The sequence below is a fragment of the Nerophis lumbriciformis genome, linkage group LG19 (genome assembly GCF_033978685.3).
Source record: "Nerophis lumbriciformis linkage group LG19, RoL_Nlum_v2.1, whole genome shotgun sequence".
NCBI lineage: Eukaryota > Metazoa > Chordata > Actinopteri > Syngnathiformes > Syngnathidae > Nerophis > Nerophis lumbriciformis.
The window spans coordinates 32,545,169-32,568,720 of NC_084566.2; the positions used below are offsets into that span (position 1 = coordinate 32,545,169).

Here is a 23,552-nt window from a genome sequence, read left to right on the forward strand (position 1 = left end):
GGAATGCGGGCCCACAACCCACTTTTGGGTCACGACCAGTGTTGGGACTAAGGCGTTACAAACTTTCGGCGGTAAATAGTAATCTAACGTGTTATTTTTTTATTCAGTAACTCAGTTACCGTTGCTACATGATGTGTTACTGCGTTATTTTACGTTATTTTTTATGTAGTATCGGTTAGAAACTGAGAAGATCTGGGTGTGTTTTATTGCAGCGCTGCGGAAGAGGCGACAAGAAGGAGGTCTTCTCCGTCTGGGTTGCAGACACATCTGTGTGTATGTGTGTGGGAGGGGGCGTGTCTGTGTTTACTAACAAGACATCATAGCGAAGCCCAAAGTCGAGTTTCTTAACATGGAGATATTCTCAATACTTTTCTTTTGTCGACCACAAAGAAAAGAACATTTTAGTTGAATGTAAGTCGTGTCTAGGATCAAAGATCCTATCCTAGCAATTCAAATCTGCTGAAACAGCTACAAAAGCAACATGCTTCGATGAAGCTAGTAAAGAGAGACACACTTCACCTGCTAAGCAACAGCGGCTGGATTTTAACGAGGCACTGCGCACTGAAGGTACACACACTCTGTCAATTCTCTTATATACTCTTTCATTCTAGACTTCTAGAGTGTTTGATTATCACATCACTCTAAATGTATAGACTATAAAGTTCACAAACATAAAGAGGGATCCTAGTGGGCCAGGCCAATCTTTCCTTATCTCTAAACTAAAACTGGGGAAATGTGTAGTGTTCTGGGCTTCAGACATGATTTTATTTCAGAATTCCTTGAGATAAAAATACGCCTGGTTAGGCTTTGTGTATGTAGTGTCAGTGTGTGCCTTCCTTGGTTTACAGCTATGTTGTTATTATGCTGTTTGTTACTTATGTATGTTATGTTGCAGCTATATAAAATAGTTTTGTCAATTTGTTCTGGCCTGAAACAAATCGGCCCTTTGAAACATATCTTTGTCTTTGTGTGTTGTATGTAGACCACATTGCTTAGCAGAGTTCAGTGATGCAAATGCATGTCAAGTTGATCCACAGATTGTATTATTCTCCAGTGCAATAACAGTACTGAAATGAAGGCTAAAAGGGCATTAAATGGGGCCTTAAAAAAAATAAAAAATTTAAAAAATATATATAAGTAACTAAATAGTTACTTTTCACAGTAACGCATTACTTTTTGGTGTAAGTAACTGAGTTACTTTTGAAATAAAGTAACTAGTTACTGGTTTTCAGTAACTAACCCAACACTGGTCACGACACACTGAATGATTGGTATTGACTATTTTTCACTAGCGTTTTTGCAGGAGGTCCTATAAACAACATATAGAGGATCTTTGACTGGCTTTTAAACCGTAAAATGAAAGATTTTTTATTTTTGTTAGTTTTTTTTTTTTTGGAGTAAACAGTAGAGCGCTCCTGTTATACCAAGTGGTTATAGCTGTGTCCAAAGTGCGACCCAAGGGCCATTTTTTGTCGACAGCTTTCATTTATAACGGCCTGTGGCATACATTTAACAATTTTTGATTTTATGATTAGACTAATTGGCAGAAATCCTCATATATCAGAAAATATGTCCTAAGAGCAATTTTGGGATACATTACACACATCTTCCTATTCAGAAATAATGTTGTCCACATCAATATGTTTTTTTTATTAAGCATAAGGAATTTTTATTTTGTGTGATTCTGTAGCTTCATAGGAATGGCAACATTTTTAAAATCAGTATGATGGAGTGATTACAGTGTTTTCAGGCTAAGGTTTAGAGCCACCTGGTGGCCACTTGTTGCCATTACAGCCTGCATAAAACATCATTTTTCAAGTATAATGAAAAGTGAATGCAGCAAGGTAAGCCTTCAACTACATTTCCCATCATGCACTTGTTCCACAGCGCAGGCGCAGACCGACACAAGCCCTGACATCAGAAGCTACTGACCGACTGGGATACCCCTTGGTAAAGTTTATTTCCTTTTTTTTTTTTTAGTCGCTAAATAAAGCAGAGCTTTTTAAAATAAAACTTATACTTACATAACGTAATTTTAGACGGGCTTTGCTTTCGGCCGAGAGGAAGCAATTTTTACGCTAACTGAAGTGTCGCTAATCAGTTAGCTAGCTTAGCCGCTAGCTATAGTTAGCATGTTGTCCCCTTCTTTCAGTGTATAAATTGTATTATTTGTAAACCATTTTCGTCACAATAACCTCCTAAAATGTCTATTCATTTGTCGACAAGGAGACATTTTCTGTCACGACGCCGTACAGACATCGAGGGAAGGTAAAAAGGCGAGAGGTTTAGAGAAGGATTGGCTTCAATGTTTATGTTGACGACACATCGTTTAAAGTAAGTCTATTAATGATCATTTATTTGGGGACGTTTCACATTCGCTCGGTCTTAGTTACGTTTAAACTTTACACGTTGTTTTCGTGACTTGATATCACACATAATGGAAACAGTAGACCTTTTCCAGCTCATATTTAATCATTAAATTAGGGACAAGCGGTAGGAGATGGATGGAATATGACATGGCAAAGATTATGGGATCAAACTAGACCAGCAACTATGTAGAAACACGTCATTATGCACATAGAAATACATAATTACATCATTTATGTTAATATATTGTATGACTTCTACAAAGTCACAACGTTTTTTTGTGAGTGACATTCTAGTGATGCTTTTATTTAATGCCCATTTTATTTTCTGTCTACATAAATAATCTTTGCAATGATTTTTGTCAAATGCAATGTACCATTTTTATGCAGACGACACCATTATTTATTGCTGTTCAACCTCCATCACTCAGGCTTTTGAGTTAAGCTGCTTTTGATGTCATCCAAGCTCGATTGATTGATTGATTGATTGATAGAAACTTTTATTAGTAGATTGCACAGTGCAGTACATATTCCGTACAATTGACCACTAAATGGTAACACCCGAATACGTTTTTCAACTTGTTTAAGTCGGGGTCCACTTAAATTGATTCATGATGCAGATATATACTATCAAATATATACTAACATCATAATACAGTCATCACACAAGATAATCATCAGAGTATATACATTTAATTATTTACATTATTTACAATCCGGGGTTTGGGATGTGGAGGGGGGGAGGGTTTAGGTTTAGTTGTAATCATCACTTCAGTCATCAACAATTGAGAACAGCGAAATGGACATTGAAACAGTGTAAAAATAACATAACATAACATAAATAGTCTTTGCAATAATTTGTCAAATGCAATGCACCATTTTTATGCAGACGACACCATTCCAGCACCCCCCCGCATTCCTAAAAGAGACAAGCGGTAGAAAATGGATGGATGAATGGACACCATTATTTATTGCTGTTCAACCTCCCATCACTCAGGCTTTTGAGTCTTTACAAGCTGCTTTTGATGTCATCCAGGCTCGCTTTATTTGATCTTATATTGGTTTTGAAATACAGATAAAAAGCAAGCTAATGGTTAGGGTTGCAAAATTCTGGGAATATTCAAAGTTGTAAACTTTCCATGGGAATAAACATTGAATGCAACATGCTAGATCTTGCAGCATGATTATTAGCTAAAACAACCTGATTTAATGCAAATTCAGTAGAATTTCAACCCTTCACTGTGCATTCCTCCATCACATGTGCAGTGCATTATTCCATCACATGCACAGATAATTCCCAGCATGCTACACACTACAGCAGGGCTATAGAGGCCACACTAGTATTTGAGCCTAAGGACTTCATCCAGTCAGGTATGTTTTTTGATGATATAACTGGGGTAAATATATTTGATCTATGGTATTTAAGTTGAATAGAGGTGTAATTGCTTGTTACTGTCTGTCCAGCAGACTTCCACTCAAGATAGCTAGCTGTTCCTGTACTTGTTAAATGATTTTGGAGCCAATATCTCTAGCGAGCTAGGTATATGTACCACCACAGTTTCATAATGAACCGAAAATATTTCTCCGTTAGCCGTGATGCTAATTTTCTCTATGTTAAATCCCATTAATTTATGCTAACAATGTTAGCGATCCGAATTTACCTTTTTTGTGATCTGTAAAGTTCAACTAGCAAATACTAAATCACAAGTTGTAGTTCTCTCTGCCTTCTGTTCTGCTAGCCATTCTGTTGTCATACAAGAATGTAGGTTATAGTTTGATTTAGAATGCTGATTGAGTGTTCATTTATTCATCTAGCCTATTTCTATTCATTTGTCCATCAGTAAAATATTTTTAAAGACTACTCCAATTGTTTAGCTGAGTATTTATATCTGTGTGTAGCATTGCATTAGTGTTTTACAAGAATCAATAAATACAAACAGAATAATGCCTCGTACACCATCTGATGTGTGGAGACATTTCACCCCAACCAATGTAGGCAGAAAGGCTGTGTACATTTGCAAATTCTGTGCAAAGAGCTACGTCAAAAATGCCACAAAGATGCAGCAGCATATAGACAAGTGCTCAATAATATACAATTATTGTAATTCCCCATTTATTCCCATATATTCCCATTAATTCCCATGGATGGTGTCCAACTTTGAATAATCAAAAAATGGTCAATATTTCCAAACTTCCCAAGCTTAACTTCCCGTGGTAAATTTCCGGAAACTTTCCACCCCTTTGGAACCCTACTAATGGTTTTCTCTCATTCAAGGGTGCTACTGGAAAATATTCCAATTATTGTAACATCAAATGGAAACCCTATAGAGCAGGTCTTAAATTACAAGCACTTGGGTTTTGCTCTTGATCAGGAGCTTTCATTTAAAGCCCATATTAACAACTCGGTCTCTAAGCTTAGGGTAAAGCTCGGTTTCTTTTTTAGAAATAAAAACTGCTTCTCTCTTAAAGTCAGAAAGAAATTGGTTACAGCGACCTTCTTGCCCGTAATTGATTATGGAGACGTGCTTTATTTTAGTGCTTCATTTAAGTGCCTCCACCAGTCCTTGGACACTGTTTTTCACTCGGTACTAAGATTTGTTACTGGCTGTTGTAGTCTCACCCACCATTGTCAACTGTATATGAAATCAGACTTATCTTCTGCACGCAGATACACACGTTGGCTGACTATCATTTATAAGGCTCTTTTAGGTTTATTGCCTCCATACTTGTGTACTTTGTTACAAAGAAAAAACAGCTCTTATGCATTATGCTCTAACAATTTGTATATTTTAACTAGGGATGTCCGATAATATCGGACTGCCGATATTATCGACCGATAAATGCTTTAAAATGTAATATCGGAAATTATCTGTATCGGTTTCAAAATTATCGGTATCGGTTTCAAACAATAAAATATATTAATTTTTAAAACGCAGTTGTGTACATGGACGTAGGGACCTTATAGGCACTTCCTTTGCGTGCCGCCCAGTCACATAATATCAACGGCTTTTCACACACACAAGTGAATCCATGCATACTTGGTCAACAGCCATGCAGGTCACACTGAGGGTGGCCTTATAAACAACTTTAACACCGTTAAAAATATGCGCCACACTGTGAACCCACACCAAACAAGAATGACAAACATATTTCGGGAGATTACAGAACAAATACCCAGAACCCCTTGCAGCACTAACTCTTCCGGGACGCTCCAATATACACCCCCCGCCCCCCAACCCCGCCTACCTCAAACTCCTCATGCTCTCTCAGGGAGAGCATGTCCCAAATTCAAAGCTGCTGCATGTTACAAAAAATAATGCACTTTGTGACTAAATATGGCAGTGCCATGTTGGCATTTTTTCCCATAACTTGAGTTGATTTATTTTGGAAAACCTTGTTACATTGTTTAATGCATCCAGCGGGCAATCACAACAAAATTAGGCATCATAATGTGTTAATTCCACGACTGTATGTATCGGTTGATATCGGAATTGGTAATTAAGAGTTGGATAATATCGGAATATCGGATATTGGCAAAAAAGCCATCATCGGACATCTCTAGTTTTAACTGTTCCCCATGTACGGACTGAATTTGGCAAAAGAGCTTTTGGCATTGCTGCCTCTCTGGCATGGAATGCATTGCAGACAAAACTGAAACTCTCTGAATTACTTCCATTTCAAGCCTTCCGTTCTATCCTGAGGGACATATTACTTTTCTGAAACTGCTTTGTGACATGTGCTGTTGACTTCTTGGCCAGGTCACCCATGTGAGAGAGATCTTGATCTCAATGGGTTTCTTATCTGGTTAAATAAAGGTTTTATAATGTTGATTTAATAATCTCCTAAAAGTCGATTTACTCGGTATTGAAGGAATGAGATTATTTGTGAGATTTGTTTTTCATTTCCAATCAAAACAGATACAGCAACAACTAAAGTCTTTTAAAAGCTGTTACTTACAGTATATGCAGGGGTTTATAATTCACAAGTCAGCTAATACGAAGGCAAAATGAGCACACGTTGGACCACTATATTAGCCATTATTACCAGCATTTCCCCACCCGCAGGTGTGATGGCGAGCATACGTTTCTGCTTGCTGACTCAGCGCGCGTGATCAAGCCAGGCCCGGTCCAGCCACCATCATGACCGAGTGCTTCCTGCCTCCCAGCAGCAGCCCCGCCGAGCAGCGGCGAGCCGAGCACTCGGGCAGCGTGAACCGCACTCCCAGCTCGGAGGAGATCAGCCCCACTAAGTTTCCAGGCTTGTATCGCACCGGCGACCCGTCCCCGCCACATGACGGACTCCACCATGAGACGCCGGACGCTTACGTCTCCGACGACGACAAGGAGCATAGCAAGAAGAAGAACAAGTTCAAGAAGAAGGAGAAGCGCAGTAAGTGTTGACGCAAACACCTCATAATTGGAAAGAAAAAAACAAACCTTTATTGGGTAAAAATATGCATTATATACCGTATTTTTCGGAGTATAAGTCGCTCCGGAGTATAAGTCACACCGGCCGAAAATGCATAATAAAGAAGGAAAAAAATCATATAAGTCGCATTTTTTGGGGAAATGTATTTGATAAAAGCCAACACCAAGAATAGACATTTGAAAGGCAATTTAAAGTAAATAAAGAATAGTGAACAACAGGCTGAATAAGTGTACGTTTTATGAGGCATAAATAACCAACTGAGAACGTGCCTGGTATGTTAACTTAACATATTATGGTAAGAGTCATTCAAATAACTATAACATATAGAACATGCTATACGTTTACCAAACAATCTGTCACTCCTAATCGCTAAATCCCATGAAATCTTATACGTCTAGTCTCTTACGTGAATGAGCTAAATAATATTATTTGATATTTTACGGTAATGTGTTAATAATTTCACACACAAGTCGCTCCTGAGTATAAGTCACACCCCCGGCCAAACTACGAAAAAAACTGCGACTTATAGTCCGAAAAATACGGTACTTTGTGAACGCCTACATGATATTATAAGTGTATTGAAAACAGCTCTCAGTGGAATGTAGTACAGTTCTACAAACACAATAATACATTATTAACTCAAAAGGCAGAAATCCCTGCATTTTGACCTATTTAGAGTGATGTGCCTAATATGAGCAGTGGGGTGATTATGTTGTGTAACTTTTAACGCACCTTAGCATCTACTTTCTGGAAAAAATAAATATAAGCAGGAAGTGTGTGCATCTCAAGAAGGAACTATGTGTTACTTTGGTAACCCATGGTGTAAGAACAGTGCCTAGGTATTGTCATTGTGGTGGGTTTCTGTAAAAATGCTTATGGTCAGTTTTAGGACGTACTGCCCCATCCTTAGTGCACCTGTCATATAATTGCATCAAAGCAGCTGGCATCATGATTTTGCTTTTTTCTCCCTATCAAACACTTCATTGTGGTCTACATAACATCTAGTGTAATGGTAGTTCTTTGGTCAAAATTTTGCACACTGTAGATTTTGTTTTACAGACAATTTTCGAGCCACTTTCTGACCACCTCTTCAGGATGCACTGTTTTGTGGGCCGTCTTGTTTACTGCCGCCACGTAGACTGTGTCCTCTCCCCGCCCATTTTGTTGTAGTTTTTTCAGCGCTTCCATAGTAAGTCTACTGACAGAAATAAGTTTGAGCTATATCCTACTTTGTATTAGAAATGGCAACAGCAGAGGATGCGTGTGCACATATGACCTAGTATTCCCCACAACAAGAGCATAGAGAAAAAGAACAGGTTTATTGTCTACAGCGCAGACTACAATAGTGGACACACACAAGGCACTCTGGATACAATTATACCATATAAAGATAATCCGCTCCGATTTCCCAATCTGTGACGTCACCAATTGTGCACATTCCAATCAGCTTGTTTGGGGTAAGTAGAAAGGAAAGCAAAATTATTTTATATATATCTCCGCAACACCTTTACGGTTCGATTTAAAAATGTCGGGACTTACGCAGATCACAAATACACAACAGCAGGTACCAATAGGTAAAAAAAAAAGTTGGTTTTGCATAATAGGACTCTTTTAAAGTATAATTATTATGTACCATTATCACTGGGCTAAACATGTTACATACTAGAGATCGACTGATGTGTTTTTTTTCAGCGCTAATATCGATTATTAGTAGTCAATGAAGCCGATAACCGATATTTGGAGTCGATATTCATTTGCAGTGAAAGTTATTTGAACATGAATAGTATACTTCAATAAACAGCTGGACAAGTCTTTTAAGCAAGGCTTTTTTGGGTTTTTTAACCTTATTTTTGAGGAAACATTGGACCAATAGTGACATGTTTATTATGGCGCTGCAAACAGCATCAGGGGTTTTCACAAACACTTTTATGTGTGTCTAATGCTGTAGGTACGGGGAGCATCAACATTTGCATTTCAAAATATGGGAAATCTCCAGGAAAATTGGTAAAAATATGGGATTTCTTGGCATCTACTCAGTTTTATACAATTGTATGTCATCTGCAAAAAAATAGAAATTTTGAAAGGTGAACATAAGAGTGACCAATACTGCATGGGGGCGGTGGGTTATCCAATCCAATCCACTTTATTTGTGTAGCACATTTAAACAACAGACATGTTTCCAAAGTGCTGCACAACAATATTAAAACAATATTGAAATATTATCCTTAGCTCCACCAATGACTAAATAAAAAAAAGTAAATATAAAACCAATATAAAAATAAATATTATTAAAAACGTTATTGCAGTGAAGCCAACGAGCTGGTGCTTGAGCAGTGTTTATAACTATCTACTATATTTGTTTAATACTTGTATCATAAATGTATATATTGTATCTGCTGATATAGTTATTTTGTAGCTCTAAAATAAAAAGTGTTATACTGATAAAGAGCCCGATACCGATACAGTTGCGTTTTAGACCAGTTGTTCCTCCCAGGGAATTCAAGTCACAAGTCGCTCCCAAGCTCTTTACGACACTTGAAGCTGAGTTGAAAAACCACCAGAGACAGAATAGGTATTTTGTAATATATTTGCAAAGCTTTGCATATATACATTGACACCAGTCCAGCATAGAACATTCAATCGCCCTGCTAAGATGGTCTGCCCTCCCGACAAAACCCTCTCCCCTCTTAAGTCTCTCTAGTCAAAACACATGCATTATCTCTCTTTCTTACATTCCAAAGCTTCAAGGTTAACACACACAGTTTACTTGCAGACAAACAGAAAGAGAACAAATGGAAAAACACGAGCTGTTTTCAAATATGACTATGAATTAAAAGAAGTAACACTTAAATTTGGATATATGTATATATCTGCCTCCGACAAGGTCAAAATGTGAATTATAGGCGCCGATAATCCATCGATCTCTATTACATACTAATCAATAACAAGTCAGTAGCAGGCATGCTAACCACTAAACTAGCCTTAAACAGCACCAATAAATAAGTGCTTAGTAAAGTAAGATGGAAACAGGTTACAGCAGAAAGTAAGCAGTTACGGTCTCTAAAGGGTGTCCAAATTTGGCTCGCCGAGTCGTTTCCATTCGCCCGCAATTATAATATTTATAATGATGGCGACTTGTCCAGGGTGTACCCCGCCTTCCGTCTGAGTGCAGCTGGGGTAGGCGCCAGCACCCCCCGCCACCCTGAGAGGGACAATCGGTAGAAAAATGGATGGATAAATGGACGGCTGGATAATGATATATGATTTAAGATCTGTATTTTATATTTTTATTTTCTCAAAATGTTTTTTCTTTTTTGTTGTTTTTGTTAATATTTACAAAGTCGTAATAATTCCCTGGACACACGAGGAGGGCAAAAAGCAAATTATTTAAAATATTAGTTTGATAGTACAGTAGTGTTTGCTTTTGTTTAGTTATTTTGTACTATAGACGTTGTTTTGATCAAACAATTGTATGTAATAAATTGAAATAAGGAACAAGTTTAAATATTGTTAAACTGTCAATAGCACTCACCTTAAATAAATAGATACGTTTACAGGTGGCACATGTGATCAGTATCGGCCAATCTCACTAATGGATGATGGGCATCGACAGCATAAAACCCTGATCAGACCATCGGTAATCACTTATTGTCTTGAAATGTTTTATACATGATCTTTGTTTTGCAGAAAAGTGCAAGGTGCAGCTGGAGTTGATGCTAAATTGGTGGCTGACCTCTTTTTTCAATTCCCCTCCTCCCCTGATATCTTCCCTCCCTCACACATCTCCCTTTTCTGTTTCTCTTCCGCCGCTGCCATGTTCTCCTGATAAAGGAGGACCAACTAACAACAACTATCTCTGTCTCGGCCAGCGGAGGGCTACGCCGCCTTCCAAGAGGACAGCTCAGCGGACGAGGCGGAGAGCCCGTCCAAGATGAAGCGTTCCAAGGGCATCCACGTGTTCAAGAAGCCCAGCTTCTCCAAGAAGAAGGAGAAGGACTTCAAGGTGAAGGAGAAGTGCCCGAAGGAGGCCAAGGACAAGAAGTCTAAGGACCTCACGGCCGCTGACGTGGTCAAGCAGTGGAAGGAGAAGAAGAAGAAGAAGAAGCCTGTTGCTGTCACTGAGGCCGAGCCGGTCCCAGTTGAGGTCCCCACCTTCAGGCCAATCTTTGGCGCCCCCTTGGCGGAGGCGGTGAAGCGGACCGCCCTGTACGACGGCATCCAGCTGCCGGCCATCTTCAGAGAGTGTGTGGACTACATTGAGAACTACGGCATGAAGTGTGAGGGCATCTACAGGGTCTCAGGTATATCAGCCTTTTTAATAGATACTGTCAATGAGTTACTTTTAGAGATGTCCGATAATGGCTTTTTTGCCGATATCCTATATTCCGATATTGTCCAACTCTTAATTATCAACCGATACCAAAATATACAGTCGTGCCTAATTTTGTTGTGATGCCCCGCTGGATGCATTAAGGTTTTCCAAAATAAATCAACTCAAGTTATGGGGAAAAAAAATGCCAACTCTCTCTGAGAGAGCATGAAAAGGTTGGGGGGGGGGGGGTGTATAATGTAGCGTCCCGGAAGAGTTAGTGCTGCAAGGGGTTCTGGGTATTTGTTCTGTTGTGTTTATGGTGTGTTACGGTGTGGCTGTTCCCCCGAAAAGTGTTTGTCATTCTTGTTTGGTGTGGGTTCACAGTGTGGCGCATATTTGTAACAGTGTTAAAGTTGTTTATACGGCCACCCTCAGTGTGACCTGTATGCCTTGCATTCACTTGTGTGTGTGACAAGCTGTAGATATTATGTGATTGGGCCGGCACGCAAAGGCAGTGCCTTTAAGGTTCATTGGCGCTCTGTACTTCTCCCTACGTCCGTGTACACAGCGGCGTTCTAAAAGGTAATTAATTTTACCTTTTGAAACCGATACTGATAATTTTGAAACCGATACCAATAATTTCCGATATTACATTTTAAAGCATTTATCGGCCGATAATATCGGCAGTCCGATATTATCGGACATCTCTAGTTACTTTATTTTAATATTTTAATGCTAGACTCGCTCTATAAATGTTCTGAACTCCTGCTTCCCTGCCAGTGCGGAGGTGTGCTTGGATGTAGCTCAGGTTTGCATAGCTTTCAGCAAGTTAGTTGAGTCGATCAACAGATCCTCTGCTGTTTGTAGCTAAGTAGTGCACTCTGTTTTGCCTCCATTGCTTCAAACACGAATAATGAACAATTAATTTAAAGCAGAATTTTTAACAATGAACCAATTACTCTGCCTAATTCTAGAGAGGTCATAGTTCATATTATAGCTCATATTGTCATCCTCCCTTAGGTATGAAGTCCAAGGTGGACGAGCTGAAGGCAGCGTACGACCGCGAGGAGTGTCCCTGTCTGGAGGAGTACGATCCCCACACGGTGGCCAGCCTCCTCAAGCAATACCTGCGCGAGCTCCCCGAGAATCTGCTGGGCCGCGACCAGGCCCAGCGCTTTGAGGACGTGTGCGGGCGCCAGGCGGAGGCCGACAAGGTGACGGAGTTTCAGAGGCTCCTGACCGAAGTGGCGCCCAACAGCCGGCTCCTCCTTGGCTGGCTGGTCACGCACATGGACCACGTCATAGCCAGGGAGGCTGACACCAAGATGAACATCCAAAACATCTCCATTGTCCTCAACCCTACAATACAGGTGAGTCGCTGTAACCTCAAGAAGGTTTTGCACAGCAACAAAGATTTTAGTGGGTCAGTGAAGCTGTGGTCTACTTAAAAGTAGCTCATTTATTCCCACATGGGACATCTTCCTCTCTGCTGCACTTACTGTCAACCAAACTCAGCATTTAAGGTCCTATATGTCATTTTCCTTTTTTCATTTGAAATATAGATCCCACAATAGTGTATTGGAATTGTGTTGTACAAAATCAAAGATAGCTTAAAAGTGCTTTTCGTAAGCCCGGCTGAAAAGGCACCGTTTCCGTTGACCTCATTAGCTTTAATACTGATAAGTTTTGTATAAATTGTTTTGGAGTATAAATATTTGGGTTTTTGGCACCAGCCGCTTGACTAGATCTAACCAATCTAAGTCTATGAGCATGAACTGAAGAAGCCTACTCGGATGAGAGGTGAAACGTCCTCTAAGACAAACCAAACAATCCAGTTGCGATCGATTGAATGCCCTGAGATGACAATGACCTGGATGAATGAGAACATTCATAGACAATACTAATAAGCTGTGTTTGTTTCCGATAAAGTGTCTCTCTCCAAATAGCACCATTATGTGCTTTAACTACAACAATATGAGTTAAAGGAGCAGAACAGGACACAAACATTAGCAAATAGCATAGCTCCGTGAGCAACTGTACGTGCTAACATTACACTTACATTTTAACAGCAACTACATGCTCATAATACATTGTATCTAATAAAACACTTTTCAAGACACTCAAAGACACGGAATAAGAAGTCACAAAGGAAACACAGTCAAACAATCAACGTTAAATTTACTAAACATTAAAAGCAATTATATATATATATATATATATATATATATATATATATACAGTCAAGAAAATAAGTATTTGAACACCCTGCTATTTTGCAAGTTCTCCCACTTCGAAATCATAGAGGGGTCTGAAATTTTCACTGTAGGTGCATGTCCACTGTATGAGAGATAACCTAAAAAGAAAAATTCAGAAATCACAATCTATGATTTTTTAACAATTTATTCGTGTGATACAGCTGAAAATAAGTATTTGAACACCTGTCTATCAGCTAGAATTCTGACCCTCAAAGACCTGTTAGTCCGCCTTTAAAAGTCCTCCTCCACTCCACTGTATAATCCTGAATCAGATGCACCTGTGTGAGGCCGTTACCTGCATAAAGACACCTGTCCACCCCATACAATCAGTAAGACCCAAACATTCAGCATGGCTAAGACCAAAGAGCTGTCCAAAGACACCAGAGACACAATTGTACAACTCCACAAGGATGGAAAGGGCTACCTTGAAAAAAGGTCCACTGTTGGAGCAATCATTAGAAAATGGAAGAAGCTAAACATGACGGTCAATCTCAATCGGAGTGGAGCCCCATGCAAGATATCGCCTCGTGGGGTCTCAATGATGCTAATAAAGGTGAGGAATCAGCCCAGGACTATACGGCAGGACTTGGTCAATGACCTGAAAAGAGCTGGGACCACTGTTTCCATGGTCACTGTTGGTAATACACTAAGACGTCATGCTTTGAAATCATGCATGGCACGGAAGGTTCCCCTGCTTAAACCAGCACATGTTAAGGCCCGTCTTAAGTTTGCCAATGACCATTTGGATGATCCAGAGGAGTCATGGGAGAAAGTTTTGTGGACAGATGAGACCAAAATTTACCTTTTTGGTCATAATTCCACTATGCGTGTTTGGAGGAAGAAGAATGATGCGTACCATCCCAAGAACACCATCCCTACTGTGAGGCATGGGGGTGGTAGCATCATGCTTTGGGGGTGTTTTTCTGCTCATGGTACAGGACGACTGTACTGTATTAAGGAGAGGATGACTGCAGCCATGTATTGTGAGATTTTGGCCAAAAACCTCCTTCCCTCAGTCAGATCATTGAAGATGAGTCGTGGCTGGATCTTCCAACATGACAATGACCCAAAGCACACAGCCAGGAAAACCAAGAAGTGGCTTCGTAAGAACCATATCAAGGTTCTGGAGTGGCCTAGCCAGTCTCCAGACCTAAATCCAATTGAAAATCTTTGGAGGGAGCTGAAAGTCTGTGTTACTCAGCGACAGCCCAGAAACCTGACTGATCTAGAGAAGATCTGTGTGGAGGAGTGGGCCAAAATCCCTCCTGCAGTCTGTGCAAACCTGGTGAAGAACTACAGGAAACGTTTGACCTCTGTAATTGCAAACAAAGGCTACTCTACCAAATATTAATGTTGGTGTTCAAATACTTATTTTCAGCTGTATCACACACAAAAATTGTTAAAAAATCGTAGATTATGATTTCCGGATTTTTCTTTTTAGGTTATCTCTCATACAGTGGACATGCACCTACCATGAAAATTTCAGACCCCTCCATGATTTCTAAGTGGGAGAACTTGCAAAATAGCAGGGTGTTCAAATACTTATTTTCTTGACTGTATATATATATATATATATATATATATATATATATATATATATATATATTCATAGTCCGACCAGGAACTCGCAAATTCTTACTTTCCAGTACAACTACAACGCACCATGAGTTCCACAGGATGTGGGCAGCGTTGGAAAGGGCTTTGTCACTCTGTTAAAGTGCATTCGCTGACAGATTGGGAGCTAGTGGAGGTTCTGAAAGACGGGTGATTTGGTCATAGGATATGGTATGTGTAAAGAGGCAAGCGGCAACGTTTTGTATGTATCGGAGTTTCAGTGTTTTGAAGCATATGTGCCATAAAGAATGCTATTGCAGTAGTCAATTGTGATGAAGGCGTGATTTGATTGATTGATTTGAAACTTTTATTAGTAGATTGCACAGTTCAGTACATATTCCGTACAATTGACCACTAAATGGTAACACCCGAATAAGTTTTTCAACTTGTTTAAGTCGGGGTCCACGTAATCAATTCATGGTACAAATATATACTATCATCATAACACAGTCATCACACAAGTTAATCATCAGAGTATATACATTGAATTATTTACATTATTTACAATTCGGTGGGTGGGATGAGGAGGGTTTGGTTGATATCAGCACTTCAGTCATCAACAATTGCATCATCAGAGAAATGGGCATTGAAACAGTGTAGGTCTGACTTGGTAGGATATGTACAGCGAGCACAGAACATTGTGAGTTCAGATAGCATAAGAACAAGTATATACATTAGAAATACATTTTATTATTTACATTTGGTTATTTACAATCCGGGGAGGTGGGATGTGGAAGGGGGAGGGTGTTAGTCAAGGGTTGAAGTTGCCTGGAGATGTTGTTTTAGTGCGGTTTTGAAGGAGGATAGAGATGCACTTTCTTTTACACCTGTTGGGAGTGCATTCCATATTGATGTGGCATAGAAGGAGAATGAGTTTAGACCTTTGTTAGATCGGAATCTGGGTTTAACGTGGTTTGTGGAGCTGCCCCTGGTGTTTTGGTTATGGCGGTCATTTACGTTAAGGAAGTAGTTTGACATGTACTTAGGTATCAGGGAGGTGTAGCGGATTTTATAGACAAGATTAAGTATAGAAGAGAGAGAAACAAATTCTGATGTTATTTTTTTTCGATTAAACAATGCGGCCTGTGTTATTTGTTTAATGTGTGGTTCAAATTCGAGGTTAGAGTCAAAGTAAACACCACGGTTACGGTGAATGGAGAGGGCATCGTTAATGATTTAAAGAAAAATTTGTGGGTGGATTTAATTGTTTTTTGGGCCAATTATGAATAGGTCTGATTTATTGCAGTAAAGTCTAAGGAACCTTTGTTGCATCCAGGTTTCGATTTCTGTTAGTGAGTGATGGTGCAGTGGGTATAAGAGTTTGTAGACGTGGCAATGTAGAGCCGTATATCCTTAGCATAGCAATGACCATGAAGTCCACAGCGACGGCTAATTCTTCCGAGGGGGGGACTGTAGAGAATGAACAAGGGGGCCAAGCACCAAATTGGGGGGAGGCCTTTTAACAGGGGATACATTGAAGATGAGCAGTTATTGATGTGGATGAACTGTTGCCTGTTTGTGAGATATTACTTGAACCAGGACAGGACGGAGCAGGTGATGTTGAGGGTGGCCTTGAGGCAGGAGAGGAGAATGACGTGACTGATGGTGTCGAAAGCTGCAGTGAGGTCCACAAGTACAAGTTGAGGTGACCACAATTTGAAGAGTGGAGGAGGTTTTTTTTTTTTTTTAGAAAAGCTGTTTCTGTGCTGTGTAGTTGTAGAAAATAAATCAGATTGAAAGGGTTCAAACAGGCTGTTGGCTTTGAGTTGGGCGGCCACTTCACGTTTAAGTACTTTTGACGGAAAGGGAAGATTAGAGATGGGCCGGACGTTTGTAAAGTTGTTAGGGGCAAGACTGGGTTTTTTGACAATGGGCGTGATAGCTGCCAGCTTGAGAGACTGTGGTACAGTACCAGAGGTGAGTGAAGAGTTAATGATTGTTTTGATCAGTGTAGAGATAATAGGGAAACAGGTTTTGTGAAGGAAGAGGGGATGAGGTCCAAAGAACATATTGGGGTTTTAGTCCTTGAGAGGTGCAATGCTTGGTTAGCACTGGCGAAAAACTCAAATATCAAACTTACAATTCCTACGTTTGTAACTGACTGATAGATGGTTGGCAGTAATTCAAGATGTGTAGCAAAGCCTTTTTTGTGGTGTGTTTGGCGCATAAATGGGTTGAGCTCATCTTGCTAGGAGCGGGTCTAAGGCATTATTTCCATGAAGGAAGTGGTTTTTACTGTTAGGACATCTTTAATAAGTCACTTTTGTATTTTATTTTTATTTTTATAAGTATAGTATAACACAAGACAAGGCATATTTTGTAATGATATCTTTTTACTTTCATTACAGATCGGAAATCGGGTTCTCTACATGTTCTTCACGCATGTGAAGGACCTGTTTGGGGATGTTGTTCTGAGGCAAGTAGTGAGGCCCCTTCGCTGGTCCAACATGGCTACCATGCCGGCGCTGCCCGAGACTCAAGACAGCATCAAAGAGGAGATCAGGAGACAGGTGACTGACGACATGGGTCAAACATTAACACCATAATACGGCACAAAACTTGGTTTGACTATAACAAATTGTCATTAAACCTGACTAAGACTAAGTTAATGCTGTTTGGAAAGAGGACACGTGAAACAAGGGTGCAGATACAAATAGATCGGGTGGATATTGAAAGGGTTTTTGAAATAAAATTCTTTGGAGTTACAATTGACTATCAAATTAACTGGAAATCACATATAAAACATGTACAATCTAAGCACAGCGAATCATAGAAAAGTTCGATGTTTGTTGGAAAATGTTTGTTTGAGCCAATGAAATGTCACTCTGAACATGCTAGGAGTTCCTGCTAAACTGCCTGCACAGAGACCTTCAAGCGGGAGTGAAGGACTTGTCCAAAGAGGAGCGTCTCTGGGAGGTCCAGAGAATCCTCACCGCTCTCAAACGCAAGCTGAGAGAGGCCAAGCGTCAAGTAAGTCGGACGGCCAAACGACACGATCACGTCACGTTGTGATGCTGAGTTTGAATTTCCTGTCTCTTACCCTGTGCCACGTCAGGAGTGTGAAAGTAAAATAGCTCAGGAGATCGCCAGCCTCTCCAAGGAGGACGTTTCAAAAGAGGAAATGACTGAAAACGAAGAGGAAGTGGTCAACCTCCTTTTGGCGCAGGTACATTTCTTAACATCCTTAAATGACTTTGTAAATCAGGGGTGTCAAACTCATTTTAACTCAGGGGCCGCATGAAGGAAAATCTATTTCCACGTGGGCCGGACGGGTAAAATCATGGCATTAAAACTTAAAAATAAAGACAACTTTAGATTGTTTTCTTTTTCTTACCTTGGCCAAAAGTAGAATAAGCTCATTCTGATAATGTACATATTACAAATACTCGCCTTAGTAAAACACTTCAAGTTAGTTGAAAATTCTGAGGACAAAATTGATGCGGTTTCAAAAATACCATAAAGAACACAACAAACTCTTTGTCTGTGTTTTTATGAAGCCATTTAAATTAAACACTTTCTGTTTAGGATTCTCATGTTGGCAGTTCACCATTAAAAATGTTTGGAAAAGCAATCGAGTATTTCATCAAACCGCCGCTTTGGTGAAATCCGGAACTGCCACAACACATTCATTTATCACCATTCAAATATTACACTTATAGTATAAACAAAACAATTATCAAAATGACATCAAGCCGAAATCAAGGTAATATAACTACAAACTTAACCAATGTGAAAATAGTATATTTTAGCATAAAATAGAACAAACACAACAAATGTAGAAACACACATTTTTACAATGGAGTTCACTAGTTCAGGGTGCGCATCACCAATTGCAAGCGCTGCATGGAACTCTATCTAAAAAGATGATGCTCAAGTTAACTTAAGTCTTTGCATCTTATCGTTTCGTTATTTTAACCGTTGAGTGGATAATTAACAATGAAAGAAGGTATTGAGGGTCGATACTGCCACCATCTGCTGCCAGCCTCAGCAGTAGCAGCTGATTTGAGAAGCAGCTCACACGGCAGCTTTAAACCGTGTCATGTGTGACGTGGATTACACTTGAATTGCTATTTCGACATCCAATGGACACATTTAGAAGAGCAGTTTCTTTCATAAAAAATGCAGCTCATTTTTATATTTAGCAAACTGATCTTGTGGGCCGGATTAAACCTGTTTGTGGGCCAAAAGTTAACCATTCAGCTTTAGCAGAGATGCTAACAGTTTTTCCCAAAGACAATATATTGTTGCTTTCTTCTACCATTGCTAATATTCTGTTGTTGCATGGAAACACTTCATATGAAACACATTTTGCAAGAAAACAGTTATATAGCAAATGTGAAAAATTACTGTTATAATGTTTGATAATATTGTTTTCAATTAGTTTACAATAGAGAGTATTTTGGTGTATTTAGTTATTTTAACCATTTAGTTTTCAAATGTGAAAGGGCAGTGAATTTGTATACTTCATTCTGGCCCTCTGATTTTCCTTTACGACTTTGTACTTTTTTTCCGTATGGATATGAAATATTCTTAAATTATATTCAATATGGTCTTAAAAAAGTCTTAATGAGTTTTAAGTTTAACTTGTTGAAACCTGCAGAGACCCTGATTAGGGATGTCACAGCACGAAAATGTCTTATCATAGTTATTGTTACCAAAATTATCACGGTTATCATTAGTACCGCGGTATTTTTTAATGTGGTTAAAATCTTCAAAAAGTACTTATACTGAAATCTTTTCAACTATTTTTTTTTTTTTTTTTAAAGAAACAACACATTCAAAATGATTTTCGCTGTAGAAGAAAAAATATTGTAGATGAGAACACTGTTTCATGTACCTCAAATAAAACATTGAATGTGCATATGAAAGAAACACAAGCATTAAAAACAAAGTAATATGGAAGAAACAAAATGATAACAAATAAAAACAAATAAATGTGAAAATTGTATAAGATTGCACCTTGTGGACATAAAAGATTTAACAATTAAAACAAATGTAAGAATTATGCAAGATGACACCTGATGGTCATGAGACGTAACTGCACTTTTTGTCCATATGAATAAAAATAGTGTTCATATATGAGATCTCGTCCTTTACATAGGGCTGCACGATTCTGGCCAAAATAATAATCACGATCATTATTCACGATTATTCATTATGTTAGTTAAGGGGTGACGGGGGTCAAGGCAACGCCAGATCATGTAATTTGTAATATCTAATAAAAAGGCTGTAGATAAATGTTATCCATATATTTAAAGACCAACAATTGTGTTTTTGTTCAATAATAGTATCACTGTGTCAGCTTTTTCTCATTACATGATGCCTTTAGCTCTATTTTTACATCTTGATATAGGTATTTTTTGAAGGTATGCACATTTACATGTACTAAATGTATGAACATGTACATTCTGTATCGGGACAGATCTATTAAGAGTTTGAGCAGAAATATTACATACAGGAATGAACTATACACCATAAAACATTAACAAAATGCTATGTCACATGAATGTCTTTTAAAGTAATAACTTTGTGAAATGAAAATAACCCCACAAGTAATGTAAAAATATGTTTACTTTTTGATATCAATATAAAACACAAAGTAGTTTGGCTCATGCCTCACTGACAACTTATCGTGTTGACACTTCACAGCCTTCGATTAAAATGACAAAACATTTGAGCTAGATTGATGTCGTTGGAGAACTGGCAAAGTTAGCAGTTAAATAAAGGACCAGTGACCATCCCAGTAAACAAACGGCAATACTTTATAAACAAGTTGTGGCAATGTTCCCTACACCAGTGTTTTTCAACCACTGTGCCGCGGCACACTAGTGTGTCGTGAGATACAGTCTGGTGTGCTGTGGGAGATTATCTAGTTCCACCTATTTCGTTTAAAGATATTTTTTGCAAACCAGTAATTATAGTCTGCGAAATATGTGTTGTTGTTTAATGTCGATGCTGTCTAGAGCTCGGCAGAGTAACCGTGTAATACTCTTCCATATCAGTAGGTGGCAGCCAGTAGCTAATTGCTTTGTAGATGTCGGAAACAGCGGGAGGCAGGATGCAGGTAAAAAGGTGTCTAATGGTTAAGCCAAAAATAAACAAAAGGTGAGTGCCGCTAAAAAAGGCATTGAAGCTTAGGGAAGGCTATGCAGAACGAAACTAAAACTGAACTGGCAACAAAGTAAACAAAAACAGAATGCTGGACGACCGCAAAGACTTACTGTGGAGCAAAGACGGCGTCCACAAAGTACATCCGAACATGACATGACAATCAACAATGTCCCCACAAAGAAGGGTAAAAACAACTGAAATATTCTTGATTGCTAAAACAAAGTAGATGCGGGAAATATCGCTCAAAGGAAGACATGAAACTGCTACAATAAGTCACGGCGTGATGTGACAGGTGGTGACAGTACACCTACTTTGAGACAAGAGCTACATTGATGCATGCTTGGTTATGGTTTAAAGTCATATCCAACAAGTCAGTCTTTTTACAGTCAACAGAGTTTCGTTTTTTAATGATTTCTACTGGTGGTGTGCCTCCGTATTTTTTCAACGCAAAAAATGTGCCTTGGCTCAAAAAAGGTTGAAAAACTCTGCCCTACACATTGCCTGCTGCATGGTTCACTCTCAGTCACAGCAGCTGAGTGAAGGACGCTGTGTTGAGAAAATGAGAGCAACATCACGTATTTTTATATATTTGTATAGTGTGGCACAAATGCGTCAGTCTCAATTATTGTCCACACATGTCGCCATCTATTAACAGCAGTGCACTCTTGAACGCACGCCGAGACTCTACGGAGTGAAGCGAGTGAAATACAGTGGAAGAAAGCGATCGGCTTTCTTCCACTGTAGAAAGAGTTAGTGCTGCAAGGGATTCTGGGTATTTGTTCTGTTGTGTTTATGTTGTGTTACGGTGCGGATGTTCTCCTGAAATGTGTTTGTCATTCTTGTTTGGTGTGGGTTCACAGTGTGGCGCATAGTTGTAACAGTGTTAAAGTTGTTTATACGGCCACCCTCAGTGTGACCTGTATGGTTGTGGACCAAGTATGTATTGCATTCACTTGTGTGTGGGAAAAGCTGTAGATATTATGTGATTGGGCCGGCACGCAAAGGCAGTGCCTTTAAGGCACGCCCCCAATATTGTTGTCTGGGTGGAAATCGGGAGAAATTCGGGAGAATGGTTGCCCTGGGAGATTTTCGGGAGGGGCACTGAAATTTGGGAGTCTCCTGGGAAAATCGGGAGGGTTGGCAAGTATGACTGGGAGACGCAACTGCTCTGTTCTTCTCCCTACGTCCGTGTACCACTCCGTACAGCGGCGTTTTAAAAAGTCATAAATTTTACTTTTTGAAACAGATACCGATAATGTCTGATATTACATTTTAAAGTATTTATCGGCCGATAATATCGGCAGTCCGATATTATCAGACATCTCTAATTATGACTATTATTATTACTAGGAGAATGAGATCCTGACAGAGCAGGAGGAGTTGATCTCTCTGGAGCAAGTCTTACGGCGACAGATCGCAACCGAGAAGGAAGAGATTGAGCGTCTCCGGGCAGAAATCGCAGACATCCAGAGGTAAGATGGCGCTCTCTATCAGACTGGTGGCCATCAGTGAGTGAATCTGAGCGTGTCCCCCTCACACACACACACACCAGTCGGCAGCAGGGTCGCAGCGAAACAGAGGAGTATTCATCTGAGAGCGAGAGCGAAAGCGAGGATGAGGAGGAGCTGCAGATCATCCTGGAAGACCTGCAGAAACAAAACGAAGAACTGGAGGTACGACGATGCATCCTTTTGTTGTACTATCTACAGTCTGTGTCTGATGTACCCACTGGTGTCCCGCTATCCCCAAAGAACAAAAACACCCACTTGAACCAGGCCATTCACGAGGAGCAGGAGGCAATCTTGGAGCTGCGCGTCCAGCTGCGCCTCCTGCAGGGCCACAAGCTTCAGCAGGACTCAGCCGTCCAGCCGCCGCCCGAGCCGCAGGCGCAGCCGCCCGCCCAGCCCAGCCCAGAAGCAAGAGGCGGCGAGGAGCAGCAGGCCAAGCGTCCCGTCAACACAGCGCCGACCGCCAGCGCCACCACCGACAGCACTGCGGCGCCTGCTGCCAAGGCGGCTAAGGATCCTCCAAAGCCGTCACCTAGCAAAGATAGGCGGGACGCAAGTGTGTGAGCCATCATTTCTTTTCTTCCATGAGCCTGTAAGGAGATGCAGGGGTGAAAGATAAGAGAGACATATGAACCCAATCAAGTTACGATTGACACCGTGCCAAAATCAAGACTAAACAACCGCTTACAACTAAAGCTCTTTCAAAACAAAGATGATTTCAAAGAAAGCTGGTACTATATATATATATATATATATATATATATATATATATATATATATACCGTATTTTTCGGAGTATAAGTCGCTCCGGAGTATAAGTCGCACCGGCCGAAAATGCATAATAAAGAAGGAAAAAAACATATATAAATCGCACTGGAGTATAAGTCGCATTTTTTGGGGAAATTTATTTGATAAAACCCAACACCAAGAATAGACATTTGAAAGGCAATTTAAAATA

At 39.8% G+C, this 23,552-nt stretch overlaps 1 protein-coding gene across 2 annotated transcripts; it reads left to right on the forward strand.

Moving 5' to 3' along the window:
- The first annotated feature begins 1,875 nt into the window (after positions 1-1,875).
- Positions 1,876-23,393, forward strand: ralbp1 (ralA binding protein 1). Of its 2 annotated transcripts, none has more exons than XM_061978906.2 (10): positions 1,876-1,950; positions 6,431-6,755; positions 10,664-11,095; positions 12,127-12,476; positions 17,324-17,485; positions 17,814-17,945; positions 18,031-18,141; positions 22,437-22,558; positions 22,639-22,759; positions 22,838-23,392. In XM_061978906.2, the coding sequence occupies exons 2-10, from the start codon at positions 6,506-6,508 to the stop codon at positions 23,156-23,158; spliced, it is 2,001 nt and encodes a 666-aa protein (XP_061834890.1). In that variant the 5' UTR covers positions 1,876-1,950; positions 6,431-6,505; the 3' UTR covers positions 23,159-23,392. The 2 variants fall into 2 exon arrangements, with proteins under 2 accessions (XP_061834890.1, XP_061834889.1); XM_061978905.2 differs by lacking the exon at positions 1,876-1,950 and adding an exon at positions 2,245-2,334 and having other exon boundaries at positions 22,838-23,393.
- The last annotated feature ends 159 nt before the right edge of the window (positions 23,394-23,552 follow it).